Genomic DNA, 13857 nt, shown 5'->3' on the forward strand with positions numbered 1-13857 from the left:
ATTGTGAGCTCTTGGGAAGGTGGGATCCTGTCTTACTCATTTATGTGTCTCCAGTACTAGGCAAAGTATTTGGCTTTCTCTTTCAGCTTTAGACAATTGATTGGCATTTTGAAAATGAAGTGAATACATACACTAGCATAAACTAATTAGGCTACAAAGGATTTTCCAGCAGAAACAATGAAGGGCCTATTCTACCAGCAGTAGTCTCATTTGTTTTTCTCCAAACCATGTTTGCAAGGTTCCGGAGCCCAGATGGGAAAGGTGCTCAAGAGGAACCATGCAGATGTGGTTGTCCCCGTATGGCCTAGAAGTTCTGATCATCATTCAAAGGAGTGTTGTGAGTATCACATGCTGCTATGTTCCTTAAGCCTTGTACTTTTGAGACAAGAATCTATTTGCTGAAGAGGCCCAGTAATTAGCCTAATAAGGATTAATGATGTGCACTTCCCAATATTATGTAGCTATTGTTTTAATTATCTATTTCCAACATGGGTATAATAGTTCCTTAATTGAAATAAGAGAGGGAAGAGATGTATAATTTGGGGCATGCTCGGGCTGACTTGCCCCAATTGGTAGAGTTGGAAACATACCAGGGGATTCCAATTCAATCCCATCAAGGTGGCATGTGCCAATGCCATCTCACTATTCCAAGTGATCAATTTCAGTTCACAATTGATCATAATGAAAGGACTAAGAGTCAAAGGGAGCACATAAACAAGTCTAGTATCTGCTAACACTAACCGATAGAATAAATAAAGGGGAGAGTGATCCAACATGGGAAGTGAGATACTCAGCAGACTCATAGAATGGCGGAGTCCTAAATAGCACTCTGGCCTCAGAATCAGCCCTAAAGGCACTCGGATCTGGCTGAAAAGCCCATGAGAGTATTTCAGGCATGGAAAGCCAAGACACTCTGGCAAAAAGATCTCTGTGAGTGAGATCCCAGTGGAAAGAACAGGTCTTCAAAGAGGGAGGTGCCTTTCTCTGAAGGGAGGAGAGAACCTCCACTTTGACTATGACCGTGTCTAAACAAGATAAGAGTCGGAGAACTCAAGGGGCTTCCATAGCCTTGGAAACTCATGACTGGTGCATAGGGAGATTACTGATGCCATAAACAGGAGTGTCAATTTGTAAAGTCAACAACAGGAGTCACTGTGCACTTACTCCTCATGTAGGATCTCTGTCCTTAATGTGCTGTACACTGAGGCTTAATGCTATAACGAGTACTCAAACAGTATATTTCACTTTGTGTTTCTATGGGGGTGCAAACTGTTGAAATCTTTACTTAATGTACACTAAACTGATCTTCTGTAAAAAAAAAAAAAAAGAAAGAAATTATCAATTCCCAACTTGACTCTCACTGGGATTAAACATGACAATAGGTCTGATCTGATTTCATCATCATTTAAAAAAATCATCTATTATTTTTCACTTTATGTTTCTGTGTGGGAGCAAACTGTTGAAATCCTTACTTAATGTATACTAAGCTGATCTTCTGTATATTAAGATAATCGAAAATGAATCTTGATGTGAATGGAAGGGGAGAGGGAGTGGGAAAGGGGAGGGTTGTGGGTGGGAGGGACGGTATGGGGGGGGGAAGCAATTGTAACCCATGAGTCGTACTTTGGAAATTTATATTCATTAAATAAAAGATAAAAAAAAGAAATCATTAAAAGGTTAACTTATTCAAGATTAGATCATCTAACAACTTTCAGTTGACAGCATTCAAATTAATGTTGTTGGTTTATGTTTTCTTCCCTTTGTTGTATTAAACCAACTTGTTCAAACCTTGTTTGTAAAGGCCAGATGATAAATGTTTGAGACTTGGTGGGCCACATATTGTCTCTGTTGCATTTTCTTGTTTCTTTGTTTCTCTATACAGTCCTTTATAAATATAAAACTCATTCTTAACTTAGGACCTGTATGAAGACAGACCGTGGATCCAATTTCATCCATTGCTTGTAAATTAAATACAAATATAATCTGTGGCTCACTAGGCTAATCCTCCGCCTTGCGGCGCCGGCACACCGGGTTCTAGTCCCGGCCTGGGTGCCGGATTCTTTCCTGGTTGCCCCTCTTCCAGGCCAGCTCTCTGCTGTGGCCAGGGAGTGCAGTGGAGGATGGCCCAGGTACTTGAGCCCTGCACCCCATGGGAAACCAGGAGAAGCACCTGGCTCCTGCCATCGGATCAGTGCAGTGCGCCGGCTGCAGCACGCTGGCCGCGGCGGCCATTGGAGGGTGAAACAATGGCAAAGGAAGACCTTTCTCTCTTTCTCTCTCTCTCTCTCTCTCTCACTGTCCATTCTGCCTGTCAAAAAAAAAAAAAAAACCACAAAGCACATAATAGGTATTCCATGTTAGAGATATGAGACCCTACAGTGTAGACTTCCAGAAGAAACCTTAGAGATTATCCAGCTGGGACCCATATTTGTTTCCTAGATAATGTAACTAAAATCTCATAAATAAGTATGATTAACTGACTTACAAGTGTTGGAGGGATAGCAGGCCTTCAAATGAGTCCTTATGTAATTCAGTCAAGTCATTTTCACTGAGGATTCTGGAAAATGAAAGAGGTACTTCTGAATCAAAATGACAACTAACTGCAGCTGTTTGCTTCATAGGACTAAGTCTGTATGTAGAGGAAACTTTGGTAATGGTGCTGTTTAAATACCCAGATTCTAATTTACTTCTAGGGTGGCAATGTCTGTTGTATTTTAATTTAAACCATTTTTCCCACTCTCCCTTTTTTGTCCATCTCTATACACCTATCCGTCCTTCCCACCAAATCATAAATGTAATGTCTGCTCTGTAGGTCACAATGTCCCTGTTAGAACCTAACACTGGGAGGCACCAAGATTGGCAGAACTACCATTTCCTTCTGTTTTTTCCCCAAGCCCTACTACCGAAGCCCCATGTTTGAGGTATGCCGGGGCTACAAGTTAAGGTTGACCAGGGAGGCAGTAATGATGGCTGAGTATTTAAATCCCTGCCATCTATGTAGGAGAACAAGACTGAGTTTGAGGTTCCTGAGTTTGACTGACCCAGTCTCACCACTACAGGCATCTGGGGAGTGAACAGTGTATGATAGCATGCTGCCTTTGCCTCTCAAATAAGAAAAATTAAATTTTCTTCCCCTTCCCTTTATCCCTTAGCCTTTCCAACTCCCGTCTTCACTCTTCAGAGGAAACTAGTGTTATTTACTTTTGTGTCAGATGACTCTGATTTTTTCTTTTTCCAAAGATTTATTTATTTATTTGAAAGTCAGAGTTACACACAGAGAGAAGGAGAGGGGAGAAGGGAGAGGGGAGAGGGGAGAGGAAGGTCTTCCATCCACTGGTTCACTCCCCAATTGGCCACAAAGGCTGGAGCTGTGCTAATGAGGAGCCAGGAGCTTCCTCCAGGTCTTCCCATGTGGGTGCAGGGGCCCAAGGACTTGGGCCATCTTCCACTGCTTTCCCAGGCCATAGCAAAGAGCTGGATCGGAAGTGGAGCAGCTGAGACTCGAACCGGCACCCATATGGGATGCTGGCACTGTGGGTGGTGGCTTTACCTGCTATGCCACAGTGCCAGCCCTGACTTTGATTTTTCTTACAAGTTTGGGACATCTTTAAACGAAGCATAACCAAAATAAATACAAACTGTGTGTATTGTATTTAAGAAACATCATAAATTAAAAGTCACAACTGCCTGATTCTAGCATTTTCCCATCAGAAATGAGATAGTAGGCTAAGGGGAAACTTTTATCTTTTTTAAAAAAGATTTTATTTATTTGTTTCAGAGTTATAATTACAGATGGAGAGAAGGAGAGACAGAAAGGTCTTCTCTCCACTGGTTCACTCCCCAAATGGCTGCAATGGCTGTAGCTGGGCCAATTGGAAGCCAGGAGCCAGGATCATGAGCCTCTTTGGGGTCTCCTACATGGGTGCACAGACCTAAGTGCTTGGGCCATCCTCTACTGCATTCTCAGGCCATAGCAGAGAGTTGGATTTAAAGTGGAGCAGCTGGGACTAGAACTGGTGCCCGTACAGGATACCGGCGCCGCAAGTAGCAGCTTAGCCCACTGCACTACTGCAGCACTGCACAGGCCCTGGGAAAATTTATCTTAAAGTGATCATAACCCTTCTCCTTTGTCTGTTATATGTCTTGTTTGTATTCAGAAATAATTTATGATGTCTGTACAAGTTGTCCCAATGATATAACACGCAAACTGTCATGAAAAATGTCAATTAATTCCTTTTTTTTATTATGTTACACTCAGCACTTCAAAATTTCTAGTTCACTGGCCTAGGTGACATGATAGATTTTTATTTTTAGTTAATTACTTTGAATGTTAAGTATTTTCCCCCAAAATTGGGAGTCTAAACTGATTCCTTTCAAAAATCAGTAAGGAAAAGATAATTCAACAAATGGACAGTGGACAAAACCTCAACGAAACATAGATATTCAATAAGTATATAAAGACATTTAAATTTATGAGTAATCAGAGAAATCCAGATTCAGCTGGGAACCCTTTTATTTGCCAGTCACATTAGCAAAAAGACAAAGAGCATCCCGAGGTGAAAAGGTGAAGGGAAGAGTCAGTGTTGGGGCATAGCAGGCTAAGCCGTCACTTGAGAAGCGTAAATTCCATATTGGAGAGCCTGGTTAAAGTCTTGGGCCCTCTGCTTCTGAGCCAGATGCCTGCTAGTGCACCTAGGAGGCAGCAGATGATGGCCCAAGTGCTTGATTCCTCGTCATCCCTGTGGGAGACCCAGAATCAAGTATTAGATCTTAGCTTTGGCCTGGCCCAGCCATGGCTGTTTTGGGCATTTGGGGAATAAAGCAGTGGATGGAAGATTCTCTCTTTCTCTCACTCTCTCATTTGCTCTCGCTCTATCTCCCCCTCCCCCCACTCCCATAGTTCAAGTAAACAAATACATCTTTTTAAAAAGGATGAAGGGAAATGAATGTTCTTATATTCTGTTAGCTGGAGTGTAAGTATGTGTGCACAGCTTTTCTGAAGGCAATTAAAATTTCCTATTTCCGTAGTCTTCATCCATTTTCATTCTTTTTTTTGAGATTTATTTATTTATTTGAAAGTCAAGTTACACACAGAGAGAAGGAGAGGCAGAGAGAGAGAGAGGGGTCTTCAATCCACTGGCTCACTCCCCAGTTGGCCACAATGGCCGGAGCTGTGCTGATCCGAAGCCAGGAGCCAGGAGCTTCTTCAAGGTCTCCCACATGGGTGCAGGGGCCCAAGCACTTGGGCCATCTTCCACTGCTTTCCCAGGCCATATCAGAGATCTGGATCAGAAGTGGAGCAGCCAGGACTCAAACCAGCGCCCATATGGGATGCTGGCATGGCCGGCGGAGGCTTTTCCGCTATGTCACAGTGCTAGCTGCCCCATTTTCTTTCTAGACTTCTATTTTGCAAAATGCTTGTCCATGTTCACAAGTGTGCACAAGGATTTTCCTTGCCGCAATACATAAGTGGACATAATCGAAAATCCATCAATAGAGGGATTATTAAGTAAACTGTGAAATGGCCATCCATACTATAGAATATCATGCAGGAGTTAAATGAATAGGGTAACTGACTGAGTACTAAGAGGGAAAGAAATCCAGGAGAAACCATGAAGTGAAAGAACCAAGTTGCAGGATGTTACTATTTAGGTTAAAAAAAGAAAGAAACCACACAACACAGCTATTATGCTCTATGTAAATATGTTTGTAGGTAATTTTTTGGAAGGATATATGCCAAACTCAGAGCAGTAATTATTACCTCATAGGTAGGGAGTTAGGACATAATGAAGGTCTTCACTATCCCTATCACTTTTTATCTACTAAGAATGTAATGGTATTACTGATAAAATGCAAATAAATAGAAGTAGTTTCTTATTTCAAATTCTGTGCCTTGTTAAAACAACCATTGAATTATAATCAACAGATGTTGATTGTGACATGGAGAGGGGAATACTTTTTCTGACATACTGACCTCAAAATAGTAGAACAAGAAAGCTCTTACAATGCAGTTAGTTTTGTGTATTCATGTTTGGGAGTGTGTACTCACAGTGTCTCAGCCCAGCGGTATGCTTTCCATACATTTTCATCAATGAAAGAAATCGAGTTTCCTTGGAAATTTCTGTAAAGGAACACAGTTCACATCCTTGAATGGGTTGGAAAAGAATGAACAGAACGAGGAAAAAAATCATGGCACCCTCATGGGGGAGTATTGAAATACAGAAATATTATCAGCTTTCTAATAAATACCAATGCTTTTATGTTCCATAGCTCTCTGCTTCCCAGTTTGCTCACTCAATAAATAATGAGGGGCCACTGACATAAACAATGAAGCATCCTCTCAGAAGCTTAACTTCGTCTCTGTCCAGTCTCTTTGACAGTAAAGACAGTCAATCACTTTGAAAATTAAGTATTTTCACCAAAATAACTCAGGTGTCTACACTGACTTCTACAAATCAGTGAGAAAAGGATAAATTATTCAAGAAAAAAATGGGCAAAATATATTGTCACCAATAAGAATAATGAAAACCTATGCAGGTAATACCAGTGCTTTGGCCAAGCGCCCTCTGCTGAAATCTTTCCAAGTACTGAATGGATACAGACAATTTAAAATCAGAGGGACTAAGGTGCTGATGTGGAAAGCCTTTTGGAATACAGCATAGGGTAAAAGTGCCGATCACTGAGCCAGGAGCCAAGCATTACCTCCATAGGAAAAAAAGTGAGAGGAGGTTGGAAGGAAAGACACACAGCCTGAGTTACAGGTGATAGAGTGAGGACCAGGGGATGATGAGGGTGTGTGGGGGATCATACTTTCACATTTTATCCTACATTCTGTGCACTTTTTAAAAAGTGGAAAGGTGCTCATAATCGATACTTGTTTACAAGAAGCTGTTAAATGACTTATATTTAGCTTCAACTTTGAATTGCTGTGAGTGCTTAGCTTTAACTCTGTCCTCACTCCTCAGCAACAATGAACCTATTTGTTTTAGGTACACATTTTCCTGGAAGCAGGAGCAGCAATAAAACAGATACCTGTATGCTCACCTTCCTGGTGGATATGTCCTCTCGGGTTACTTTATGCTCATCAATAAAAAGTGCCTAACACTGAACACATCTCCCACTAACGGGCTCTTCTTTCTGACTGCTGTGCTTCTGCCTTATAGACCACCACCATTCTCGCTGTCATCCAGGGAAAGACTGTGGAGTCACGCATTTTTATTTTCTGTTACAATCCATCGCACCATTCTTTAAGCCAGCTTTACAGATGAGGATATTGAATCCAAGCTAAATAACTTGTCCAAAGTCACAAAGCTAATCCCTGGGAGACCTGTGTTCAAAGCCAGGCAACCTGGCTCCAGAATCTATCCTTAAACCTGTTGTATCATCTCTAATAAGTCGGGATGAGGGCTGTGTTTAAGAATGGGAGTAAAGCAATGAGGTAATAGTATGGTGAATGTCAATGAATAAAGAATCAGGAAAAGGAGTAAGGGCAATCACATGAGACTGTAGAAGGGACACAAGTCCAAGAAGAGAAGGAGGATAAGAAAGCTCACAAGCAAAGTGGCCACTTGGGGGTGAACCAATGGAAAAAGGAAGACCTTTCTCTCTGTCTCTCTCTCTCTCACTGTCTAATTCTGCCTGTCCAGAAAAAAACACACACACAGAGAGTCAACATAAGGTGGGGACTTGAGGAGGGCTCAGAAGATCTTGGGGAAAAGCTGCTGAGACAGGCAGGCTGTAGGGAACCATGAGGAAGGGAGATTCTTACAATATGCTGAAGGTGCCATTGTAGCTGTTGGGCTCTGGTACAGGAACTCTGTGAAGCTTCTGCACTGGGCTGAGGCCAGTGCATGAAAGTGTCTCATCTTTGCAAGTGCAGAGCTCACAGACATTTATGGTGGCAGCCACATTCAGGGGTTGATCTGTGACTTCAGTTAGGGTTGAGTGCTGAGTCTGAACCTGGCCTGGATGTAGATCTGTAGTCTTCTTCAGGGATGGAGAATGGCCAGCTTTTGCAGTGGGTACCAGAGTTATGGTTAGCTCCATCTTGGAAGGCTGAGCTATGACACTGGGTGATGTTGGGTGCTGAGCTTGATGCTGACCTGCTGTTGGAACTGTCATCTCATTGTCCCCTGGGGACTGAGTTACGAGCTCCTTTAGTGGCTCTGTAGACTGAGTTAGGGTCATTTGCATGGTAGTAGAAGGTGTAGCCTCTGTAGTACGTTGTGGAGTTTGGGTAATTTCCAGGTCCAGAGGCTTGACTGTGACTTGAGGCAGGTTTGTATACTGAGTCTGAATCTGGACTGGAGGTGAAAATGTCACCTCAGGGTACATTGGATAAGGAGGAGGAGATATAGACTTGAAGGCTGTAGAATGTTCATCCTGTGTAGTGGGTACCTGAGTTATGGTTGACTCTAACTTCGAAGGTTCAGCTGTGCCACTGGGTGACATTGGATGCGGAGTTTGATCTTGACTTGGTTTTGGAACTACCATCTCATAATAAACTGGAGGCTGATAGACCACTTCATTATGTGGCCCTGGAGGCTGCCCTGAAGTCTCCTGCATGGTTGGGAGTGGTTCACCCTCCACAACGGATTCTGGAGTTAGGGTAAGTTCTACATCAAAAGGTTGAACTGTGACTTCTGTCAGGGTTGGATGCTGAGCCTGAACCTGGTCTGGTTGTGAAAGTACCTCCTCATGGAGCACGGGAGGTACTTTAGTCTTCTTCAGGGCTGTAGAATGTTCAGCCTTCCTGGTACGCTTTGCATTTATGGTAAGCACTGTGTCCAAAGGCTGAACTGTGATGTGAGGCAATGTTGGATATTGAGCTTGATTATGACCCAGTGTTGGAACTGTCACCTCTTGATGTATTGGAGATTGGGTTACACCCTCCGTGGGAGGTTGACTGGAGGTCTCCTGCATGTCTGTAGAGGGTTCAGTCACCATACTGCTGGTTTCTGGAGTTATGGTGAGTCCCAGGTCCAGATGTTGAGTTGTGACTGGAGTCAGGTTTGGAGATGGAGCTGTAGTCTTGCTCAGGTCTGTAGGATGCTCAGCCTCTGTAGTAGGTTCTGTAGTAATGGTAAGTGCCAGGTCTAAAGGTTGATTTGTGACACTGGGTGATAGTGGAGGTTGATTTTGACCCTCATGATGCACTGGTGGCTGAGCTACAGATTCTTTAGGTGGAGTCTCCTGCACATTTGTGGCAAGTTCAGCCTCTGTAATGGGCTGTGGAGTTATTGTAAGTGCCAGATCAAAAGGTTGAAATGTGATGCGGGGTGATTTTGGAAACGGAGCTTGATCCTGAGCTGGTGTTGGAACTGTCATCCCCTGATATCCTGGGGGTTGAGCTATACCCCCCTTAGATGGCCCTGGAAGCTGAACTGGGGCCTCCTGCATGATTGGAGAAAGTCCACCTTCCATTCCAGGTTGTGTAGTTATGGTGAGTTCCACATCCAAAGGTTGACCTGTGACTTTGGTCAGGTTTGGTTGCTGAGTTTGAAGCTCCTGCTGGGTTGCAGACGATTGAGTGTTAGGGAAGTCTTGTGGCTTGGCTGGGGCTACATTTTGCACTGGAGCTTGTTCTGCCTCCTTGAGGGGCTCTAGAGGCTCAGCTGGAGAAAGTTCCATCTTTTCAGGCAGTGCCGGAGGCTTGGCAAGAGGAGGCCCAAGCTGGGTTGGAGAAAATTCAACTTGCTTGGTGGGAACTGTAGGCTGGGCAGGTCCTTCCTGTTGACTGGGGTAAGGATAAACCTCTGGAGTGGGCTTTAGGGTTCTGGTAAGGTCAATATCCACATGTTTTGGTTTGGTTTTAGACAACCTTAAATGCTGAGTTCTGAGTATTTCTTCTGGAATATGAGGTGAAAATGTCATATTCATTGGGGTAGCATCACTCATCTCTGGGAAGATATCTGAAGGCTGGTTTGTGTTTCCCTGTTGGAGTGGTAATTGGTAAGCACTCACGGGGCGCTCTAGAGGTGGAACAGAAATCCCCTGCTGGCTTGGTGAAGGTTCCTTCAGTTCTTCAGGCTGAGCTGGGACCCCTGGAAGTGGGGAGTGCTCATCCTCTTCCGGGGGCTTTGGCTGCTGAGCTGTGTCTGCCTCCTGGTCTTTCAAAGGCTCAGGCTCCGTAGGGAACACTGAGGCATGGGCTTGGGCTTCCTGATGGATTGGAGAAGGTGCAGCCTCTTCGGGGGTCTGTAAAATTTCAGCTGTTTCCTCCTGCTGGGTCGTAGAGGGTTTCTCATCCTGCATAACTTCTGGAGATTGAATTGGCAGTGGTTCGACCTCTTCAAGAGGTGTTGGAGGCAGAGCTGCGACTGAGGCCTGCGTTGTTGTGACCTCATGGCTGACTGGAAATGTTTCCACTTCTGCTTCAGGTTTTGGTGTTAGGGTCAGCTGCAGGTCTGGAGGTTTAGTAGTCACATTGGGCAAGTCGTACTGCTGAACTTGATGGTGACCGGGAGGTAAAATGGTCACTGTGTGATGACTTGGAGGCTGGGCTGGGACTTCTGTCTTCTTTCCAGAAGATTCAACCTCCTCAGAAGACTCAGAGGGCCGCCTTGGTTGCTCCTGCTCACTGATATAAGGTTCGGTCTCCATAGGAGGGACTGGAGTCAGAGCTAGGGCCTCCAGCTGGCCTGGAGGAGCTTGAGTCTCCACCAGGGCCTCCGCGTACTGAGCAATCTGCTGCTGTTCTCTGAGAGAAGGCTCTGTCTCCACGGGAGGGCCTGGAGGAGGCTGGGTCTCCACCAGAGCCTCCGCATACTGAGCTATCTGCTCCTGTTCACGGGGAGAAGGTTCTGCCTCCACGGAAGGGCGTGCAGTGTGAGCTCTGGGTGCCTGCTGGAATGGGGAAGGTTCCGTCTCTGCAGAAGGGACCGGAGTCGGCTCTGGGGGTTCCTGCTGGGCTGGAGAAGCTTCTGTCTCCAGGGAAGGGCCCAGAGTTTGATATGGGGTCTCCTGCTGGGCTGGAGAGGGTTTGTTCTCTACAGAAGACTCAACATACTGAGTGGGCTGCTCCTGATCACTAATATAGGGTTCTGTCTCCACAGAAGGGCCCGGAGTCTGAGCAGAGCCCTCCTGCTGCGCTGGAGAAGAGTCCCGCTCCATGGTGGGCTCCGGAGTTATGGTCAGCGCCACATCTGCAGGCTTGATGGTCACGTTGGGCAGGTTATAACGGTGAACTTGATTCTGATCTGGAGACCAGTCCGTCCCCTTCTGAATCTGTGGAGTCTGAGCTATGATATTCTCTTCAGGAGATTCTAGCGCTTGAGCTCGGGGATCTTGCTGTACTGGAGATTTGACTTCCACAGGGAGTGCCGAAGGCTTCTCCGGGGCTTCCAGTTGGCTTCTAGAAGGTTCGATCTCTGGAGACTCAGAAGGCTGAGCAGGCTGCTCCTGATTGCTGGAGGAATATTCAGTGTTCACAGGCAGGCCGGAAGGCTGAGCTGGGGCCCCCTGCTGGCCTACAGATGGGCTGACTTCCTCAGCATACTCTGAGGGCTGAGCTGTGGCATCGTTTTGGGTAGAGAAAGGTCCAGTCTCCTCAGGGAGATCTGAGGTCTGAGCTAGACCCTCTTGAGTCCAAGATTCCACCTTCCCAGGGAATTCTGGAGTCTGCACTGGGGCCTCTTGTTGGGCTGAGGGGAGTCCCACTCCCTCAGGATGCCCCAGAGGCTGAGCTTAGCCTGCTCCGTGCTTGGAGTAGACTGAACTTCCTCACCTGCCCCTGAGGCTTCTGTCAGCTCCGTGTCTGCAGGTTTCAGTGTGACGCTGGGGAAGTTTGCTTGGAGAGCTACAATCTGAGGTGAGGATGGAGTGTTAAGACTGTGATACACTGATGCCTGACCTACTACTTCTGCAGTAGCAAATGGATTCTGAGTGGGGGCCTCCTGCTGCAATGGAGATGCTTCTTCCTCGGGCTGCTGCAGGTCTGCACCTGGGCCCTCTTGCTGGGGTGAAGAAGGTTCATCTGGTTCAACGGCCTGTGGAGGCGGAGCTTGTCCTTCTTGCTGTGCGGAGGAGGATTGGATGGGCTCCTGAGTCTCTGGATTTTGAGTCTGGCCCTCCATCAGGAATTGAGATGGTTCAGCCTGCTCAGAGGGCTGTGCAGGTTCTCCTGGGTTCTCCTGGGATTCCGTAGGAAAACCACCAGGATAGACCCCATAGTCAGCCGGCAACACTTGATTTTGACCCTGAAGCTTGGCCGCTTTGTCTGGAGTTCCAACACCAACCTTAGGAAGCCGTCGATGCCGAGCTAGATCTTTCTTGGGGGTCAGGGGTGAAACAATCAACTTGTTTCCTTGTGAATCCTGACTGTCTAGCGGCAGAACGAATGCTTCCAATGACTGGTGAATCTTTCCTTCCAGTCGAGGAGGCAGAGCCAGGGGCTGAACCTGATCCCCGTCTAGCACGGGAATGGCCTCTGGTAGCCTTTGTTGTCGAGTCAGCCTATTGAAATACTGCTTTGGAAAAGCAAGCTGTTCTGGCTCTGGGGGCACCCCTTGAGCTGAATCCATGTCCAGAAAAGGAAGCAAACTCACTGTGGACTCTCGAGGCGAGGCCAGCATCTGGGAGAGAGCAGAAGACCCCAGGTAATCAAAGCCGCCGGGGTCTGCCGGGGGTGTGAGTGCGTCAGGCGATTCAGGTGGGAAGTTCGGGGAGTGGGAAGACCAGGGCTCAGAGAGCCAAGGGAGGCTGGAGGTCAGCTGGACCAGGTCCTGGGCCCACTCCAGAGGCTGAGTCGCCTGGACTGGCAGCCACAAAGGCTGCCAGTTGAAGAGGAGCCATGGGACCCACAAGCACAAAGGGGTCATTGACGGGGTTTTCAAGATACAGTGACTCAGGCTGCTGGGGCACACGCAGTATGCCCTGAGCATGAGCTAATGAATTTTCAGGATACAGTAACTCAGGCTGCTAGGGCACACACAGCATGCCCTGAGCATGAGCTAATGAATTATGGCAGCCCCTTAGAGGGCATGCCTTAGCAACTGTGCACCCCGCCCCACCCTTTATGACACCTGACCTTTATTTACACATTCTTTATTAGGCTCCGCCTCCAGGGCTCTTCTGCTTTGAGCCAGGGCAGCCTTTTTCTACAGCCACTGGGTCACAGACCCAGGTGGCTCCAGAACCCCAGCAGCCCACTAGTGTGGGGTGGGGCTGGGGAGGCGGACTTTCCCAAGGAAGTAACAGGCTGGTTTTTTTTGGGGGGGGGTCTTCAGAGTTATCTGGTTCTGGTTGCTAGCTTGAAGTTTCCTCCTCCAAGTTCAAATCCAAGAGCTGTCTTTCCTCCCATCAGGGCCCTAACTGGCCCTATTATGCTTATTTATTATGGAATGAGGCCATTTCCTCTAAAGTCTCAGTATCCTTGTTTTCATATTTGACAGTTCTGTTAGGTAGGGGCTACAATGAAATCAGTTCTTAGAAGATTTCTGTAGAGACATGGGCAATTCAGTGTGGGTGTGATGATTAGAACAGAAATCAATAGCAGTTTACATTGGCATAGGAAAACTTCCTCCATTCTACCCTGGCTCAGTACAGCTGCTAGCCTAGAAGTAACAATGGCACTTTTTCATGGTTTTACCCTGTGTGGCCCATAGAGAAGATACGTAAGATGTTAATGTCCGCAAAGCATACTGCTGTGACCAGAACCCAGCTGACTTCCTTCAGAGCCCTTTTCATAATCTATTTTATTATGCACTGTCTGACATAGCTTCTACTATGGAAACTCCAAGAGAGGTCTCTATCTTATTCCCAGTACCTAGCACATGGCTTGGCATATCGTAATGATTTTCATATTTTTAAAATTTGAAATGATTATTTGAGAGAGAGCTCTTATGTACTGGATTATTT

At 46.2% G+C, this 13857-nt stretch overlaps 2 protein-coding genes across 2 annotated transcripts in view; both read right to left on the reverse strand.

Annotated features, from left to right (window-relative positions):
* Positions 1–11519, reverse strand: part of LOC138846314 (uncharacterized) — a 32721-nt gene extending 21202 nt beyond the window's left edge. Inside the window, exons 1-4 of the mRNA XM_089317021.1 lie at positions 11485–11519; positions 7769–11407; positions 6050–6121; positions 2486–2557 (exon numbers count right to left, since the gene is read on the reverse strand). Of these exons, the coding sequence (XP_089173147.1) occupies positions 2486–2557; positions 6050–6121; positions 7769–11407; positions 11485–11519 (3818 nt within the window). The remainder of the gene's footprint in view (positions 1–2485; positions 2558–6049; positions 6122–7768; positions 11408–11484) is intronic.
* LOC149121295 (leucine-rich repeat-containing protein 37B-like) lies at positions 10304–12572 on the reverse strand. Its single transcript, XM_089317098.1, has one exon. The coding sequence runs from the start codon at positions 12570–12572 to the stop codon at positions 11571–11573; it is 1002 nt and encodes a 333-aa protein (XP_089173224.1). The 3' UTR covers positions 10304–11570.
* Between the last annotated feature and the right edge of the window lie 1285 nt (positions 12573–13857).

The sequence above is a fragment of the Oryctolagus cuniculus genome, chromosome 17 (genome assembly GCF_051225735.1).
Source record: "Oryctolagus cuniculus isolate XC-2025 breed Fujian yellow rabbit chromosome 17, ASM5122573v1, whole genome shotgun sequence".
NCBI classification, from domain to species: Eukaryota; Metazoa; Chordata; class Mammalia; order Lagomorpha; family Leporidae; genus Oryctolagus; species Oryctolagus cuniculus.